This window comes from Telmatherina bonti, assembly GCF_933228915.1.
Source record: "Telmatherina bonti genome assembly, chromosome: 9".
Classification (NCBI taxonomy): domain Eukaryota; kingdom Metazoa; phylum Chordata; class Actinopteri; order Atheriniformes; family Telmatherinidae; genus Telmatherina; species Telmatherina bonti.
The window spans coordinates 32,349,690-32,355,892 of record NC_136627.1 but is presented as its reverse complement, the minus strand read 5'-3'; the positions used below and the strand labels follow the sequence as shown (position 1 = coordinate 32,355,892).

The 6,203-nt window shown below is 39.4% G+C and overlaps 1 protein-coding gene across 1 annotated transcript; it reads right to left on the bottom strand.

Moving 5' to 3' along the window:
• Positions 1 to 891: 891 nt before the first annotated feature.
• cxcr5 (chemokine (C-X-C motif) receptor 5) lies at positions 892 to 1,932 on the bottom strand (the record flags this gene model as incomplete). Its single annotated transcript, XM_079246056.1, has 1 exon — positions 892 to 1,932. One exon carries the CDS (start codon positions 1,930 to 1,932, stop codon positions 892 to 894), a length of 1,041 nt encoding a protein of 346 aa, XP_079102182.1.
• Positions 1,933 to 6,203: the final 4,271 nt, after the last annotated feature.

The window sequence follows — 6,203 nt, the reverse complement described above, 5'->3', positions numbered from 1 at the left end:
CCGAATGGAGTTTCATTTGGTTTCCCAAGCTAAAGTTTTGTCAACTTTAGTTGACATAGTTTAGGTTTAGGTACACAGGTACACAGTTTAGGTACACAGCTTGATAACTTTGTTTCAAGCTGTGTACCGTCTGCGCATGCTCTGTCTTTACATGACATTGACGTTTACTTACTTGAAAATACAGCGTCTAAACAGCGCGGACAGAACTGTTCTGTGGTGGAGAGTTTGCTTTGAATACATGTTTTAAAAGAGCTCAACATTACTGCACTGTTAGACTGCAGGAGAGGAAAGATCATAGACCGCCATGATGAAACCTGCATGTCACATGGCTCAAGCGGTTCTGATTAAACTAAGCATCACATGTAAAGGCTAGATCGGAGTGGATCGTGTCACATGGAAACAGTTTACCTGAGACCTTACACTGGAATGATTTCAGTCATAATGAAAGAAGTAAATGTAAATGTGGCGTATGTTAGCAGAACACCGGTGGTAATGTTGCGTTTTCCATTGTTTTGAGCCACAACCCCTGAGATGACATGCAAGGACTGAGTGGCTAATTGTATGATCTTTCAAATGGGTCATCTTGCAACCATCTAAGCATAAGGCTGGAAAACTGTCAGAATCTTCATAAATAGTCGTGATAAAGTGGTTTTGGTAAATTTGGTTTATTCCAGGGGCAAGACACCAACATGCCCCAAATCAGCCTTTCTTGTGGAGATGACGGTTACTCAGATTTTTAGTAGTAATTTCCCAGATTTGTCTCCGCATTGATAAAAATCCCAAATTTATTTGATAAATGTTGGCTATATGTTTTCTTTATAATTAATCGGGCAACCTCCTGAAATGACCCGACCCCCAGTTAGAGAACCACTGTTAAACCCGGAGGGTTTATTAGTTCAGGTTGGTACTGCTGGTCATTCCCTCAGAAACGGACGGTCGACTGGGACCCTCAGTTCGGACGAAAGGCAGACAAATTCGGCTGCAGCCCAGTTGAGAGAGTAACTTCAGCAGTTCTTGCCGAAACTGAACCCCAACAAAGGCGTACAATACTGGGTTCAAGCAGCAGTGTGAAACACCCAGCAATTGAGTCATCTCATAAACCTGATAAAGGAGGGACTTTGAAGCGCAGGATTCATAAATGACATAGTTCGTTTCTACTAAAGTTCGGATCAGTGAAGTGACATTATATGGCAGCCAGCAGACACAAAACACAATTGTGACAATTACAGCCAGTTGAATGGCTCCTTTCTTTGATTGGCTCTTTTTACTTCTAGACAGAGTAACTGCTAGCGTGCTGTAGCAGTAGCTCATGACAACCAAGGACAAGAAAAAGCACATGTTCTTTAAGATTCTGTTGGCTACAACCCAGTTGTGCGAGTGAACATCGAAGTAATAAAAACAGTCGAGTTGGGAAGCGTTTGTGTCTGCTACAGAGAGAAAGACTGAGTTGGGCAGTGATAGAAGCAAACAGAGGACCCACAGCGACATGCATGTAAGGTGCACCGTCCTTGGACGTCGACTTTGCATGCTGGGGATTGCGTGAACAATCGCTAAATACCGATCAAACCCAATACAAGCGAGAAGGAGACTCCCACTAAAGAGGTTCATTTCTTTCAAGACGCCATTCAGCACGCAGAAGAATACTCCGAATATCCAGCCTTTGATGCAGTTGACCAGTTCAAAGGGAAAGGTGAACAAGAGCATGAGGTCAGCCAGAGCAAGGTGCAGCAGGTAGATCTCTGCGATGCGCAGCCGACGTCGGCGCCTCACGAGGACTGTGATCATCAGGCTGTTCCCTACCACACCCAGGAGGAAGATCACGCCGTAAAACACAGCCAGGGACACAGTGTAAAACTTCGGGTCGTCATCATCGCAGGTGGTAGACATGTTGTCATCTGCGTAATTTTCAAACGTGTAATTTTCAAACTCCATCTCGATTTGTTGCTGGAAAACAGAAACGTTGCATATTATCAAAACCTTTTCATGTCATGGAACACTAGTTTTTAGAGGGTCTTGCCTGTAGTCTGGGGAATGAGGCGGGGCTGGATATCTGGATATTGGACGAGGCTGTATGTCCAACCCTGCCCCCTCAATATTTTGATTGGATTAACCCTAACCACGCCCATTTGATGTCCAACTCCGCCCAATATTCAGGCCCGCCCCATTCTCCAGGCTGCACCCAGGGGTTATTGCTAGTTTTCGCTAAATGTGGTGGATTTTTTTTACAGCTCCTTTTAGCTCCTGGGTGGACTGAATATCCAGCATTTATGTTGATGAATGAAAATAAAACCAAAAAGCAGATTTATGTAATTTTGATGCCGTTTGCTTCCTGCAGCGCTCCCTGTAGATTTAATTGTCAGGAAACCAAATGGACCAGATTGTTTTCACGTCCCCATGACAGACTTTGGTTTTATTTTTGGGTCAAATGTGGCAAAACATTATTATCCAACAGAGATGTCACATCATCCAAAGCGTGAATCTTTGCTATAAATGTGGAATTTTCCCATCCCACTGTTATTATTATCTCAGAAAAACTAATTTTAGGATAAAAAAATCAAATATTTTATATGAATGTAACAGAATTGAACTTGTCCTGGTTTTATACTCCCAATAATCAGGTTTACACGTCTACAGGCTGAACTAAACAGCATAAACCTTTTTGTCATTTTGGATTTTCATAAATATTGTTGCACTTTTGCTTTTCTACTCTACAACTGTGCAAAAGTTTCGAGCAAACCATTTCACTATATGTTACCAGGAAACAAGAAGTCTTTAGGACTAGTTCTCAAGGCTTCTTAAAGAACTTCACAAATCTTCAGATATTTTTGTCTTTTTTTCTGTTTTCTGTCACGAGGATCCCACACTGCTTCAATATTATTGAGTTCTGGGGTCTTGGGAGGACTAATCCCTCTATCAGATTTGTTGCCACTGGTCTAGGTCTTGTTTCATTGAGCATCTCAACCTTTTCTCCCAGTTTCTCTCCCTTTAGGGGCAGTCACCCTTCCATGGATGACATTTCTGATGAGACTGGGTCAACAGTCGATGAATCATCTGGAGGTCAAGATGCATCTCTCAGGTCTTTACTGGACATCACTGTTTAATCCAATGCAGGTGATAATCTCAAATGTTCCATATTATATAATTCACTTTCTACTGGTTTTTTAACAGCTATATGTGTGTCCATTCCCTGTATATGAGGCCCGAAACTGAGAAAATTCTGTCTCCTCTCTCACTTGCTTCACTTTTTAGCGAATGTGTGCTCAATCGGGTGAGTCTGAGATCTTCACCTTTGTGACCTCCAGAAGGGAAATAAGGACTCCCCAGGGTAGTAGATACTTCTATTGACCCCCCACCCCATCCCAGCTAGCTGAGCATGCCATCTGAAATTACTGAGTGGGCACCAGTAAAAGCTGCATCCAGCCCCCAAGAGGGATGTGGCGTGGGTGATGACAAGCACCGCTGATGAACGGTTAAAGGTTCAGACAAAGAAACAGTCTTTTCTCAGTAGAACTAACTGGAGCCACTTTTGGCTGAATTTGAGATAAAACACTTAAAAAACAATGTCGTTGGATCTCTGACACGCTGATGAAGTTATTGAAGAAAATGTATAAACATGCTGCACTGTGCTGCGGTGTGCAGCACGGGACCCGCCTTGTTGCTGCTACTTTGTCTCTGTCTCTACTGCAATCTGGTATTTTTCATCAATGCAACTAAAAACAGGGTTAATCAGTGCTGACTGATTATATTTGATTTTTCACCCCCAAAGATATCTGAAAAAGACTGGACAAAAAATGAGTGAAAATCTGCCAATTTTGAGATAAAATAAATAAATAAAAACCTTCAAAAGGTTTGCAGAGCTGCTAAACAAAGTCACTGAAGGTAGGAGGGTAGTCTGGCTGTTTGGAGAAAAATAATATTGAAACGAGAGCTAGGTCAAAACTTTTGCACAGTAGTGATTATATTTTAATCTTTACACATGCTTGTCTTCAGAAAAATGACAAGCATTTAATGGAAAGTGTGATGGAGCATTTCTTGCCCGGCTTGTTTCTTTAGGAAGACAACAGGAAAGAAGCAGTGTGCACCCAGTTTGATTTGCCTAAGTCTGTTCCAGAGCATCTTTAGTTCACAGCTCAGTCATTTAAATGTCCTTTTTTTATAACATTTTTTAGGAGTTAAAAATACTCATTTCCAAAAGTAAAATATTGAACAAATTCTGCTATATTGTAACATTATATTAGACAGTAAATTGTATTTGATGGTGAAAACAGGAGTAAAACATGTATTTGCTCTAACCTTGTTTCTTATTTCCCATTAACTGTTTTTACAAAAATGACCATTAAAATACTGTTCGACGTGTAAATGTCCACAAATACATTCTAAGTAGAAAATATTTCAACACATGCAGATGCAAACCAAAAGTTAATGTACTTTTAATACTTTTTCAGAATCAAGAATTGATTTAATCTTGCTTATGTCAATAATTGAGATTATTTAAAAAGAAAATCTCTCCTAAATAAATGGAAAATAAATTCATTAAATGACCACATATATTTAAACTCTGTGTTCAATCTCACTTATTTCTTAATGTCTGCTCTTCTATTATGAAAATATTTGCAACAAAACAATTCAGTTAGCAAAGATGGCTAAAAATAATGACGCTTAAATAACCGCTAATAAATCATAATTAACTGATATTGATTTGAGGTTATATCGGTGAGCCTCTTACCATTAGTTCAGCAGAGAATCCTGCATAGATTTTTACCATGCTGATGTATCTTCAGTGTATGTCTCACAGCTGCAGTGAAGTGTGTCTGTAATTCCCCTTGTGCTCTCCTCTTTATTTGCCTTGATGATTTTGGTGGTGTGCATATTGAGAGGGGGGGGGGGGGGGGGGCCATCTTCTGTTAACAAGAGATTACTGCTCTTGTTAACAGACAAGAGCAGTAATCTAATCCATGTAACTGCTGCCTGCAGCTTTTGATGAGGATTAGGAAACTTTTGTGAGATGGTCAGATTTATCCAGATGTTTTGGGGATTAAAAAAGTCCTCAGATTTAAACTCAAGAAGCAACTAACCACAGTATTCAAGTTGTTATCGTTTATAGTAAATCACCAAAGCCAAAACTTATATTCCTCCAAAAGACCTTAAAAACCTCATTCATGCCTTCATCATCTGGAGCTCTCATCTCTCCATCGCCTGCCGGTAGGATGGGATAAGATAGTTGCCGAGGCAACCACCTGGACTCTGGAACAACCTGCTCAATATTTTTTAGTCCTGTTTGAAAACTAATCATTTTCCTGCTGCTTTGAGTAGTTTCAGCTTCAGTCAGGTTTTAAGTTTTCTTTAGTCAGCTTTCTGTTTTTGTTTGCTTTTATGTCATATTTTGTGTGCTGTGGGTGTAAAATGTAGTTTCAGTTTATAATCCTTGGTTTAATAACACCATGGTTTAATTTATTTAGTGATCTAGTGGTGCGTTACCACGATTAAGATCCTGATGTGAAGTAACACAGGAATAAGAAGAAGCCATTCTGTAGGACACCACTAGGGAATTATTTGATGGTTTTAGTGTTTCTCTTGTCCGGATTATAGCCTGTATCTTAGAGATGAATACATTGGCAGCTGAATGGTCCCCAGAGCTGTGTTTTTACGCCAAAGAAATAAAAGAAAAAAGTTAGAAGAAGATAAAGGTCTTCCTCTTTTACTTGCTTTAGGAGATCCCTCTAAGAGACGCTGCAGCTTTTGAACAAAGGAGTTTTTTTTTAGTTTTTTTTTAACTTATTTGAATCTAACTTTACGTCAACCGATGTGGAAATTAAACAAGATATAAACCAAGAAAATGTAGAACACATTTCCAAGTGACTGTTGTAACTTTCAGATGATGCGGCATGAGAAAGTCTGCAGAGTTCACTGCAAAAACTCAGCCTTAAAAAACAAGAAAAAAAATATACGAAAATTAGGTAAATGTTGCTTAAATAAGATAAATTATCTGCCAACAGAACAAGAAAATTTGGCTTGTCAAGACTTCCCAAAACAAGACAAAATACTCTTAAAACAAGAGGAATTCTCTGGCATAAAAACTAAGAATTATCTTACCTTTAAAAAAAATAAACATATGTGTACTCAATTTAAGATTTTTATCTTACTTAGATTTCAGTTTTTGCAGAGTTCCAGTCTGTGCAGACCCCGACATCTTACTGGGGGTG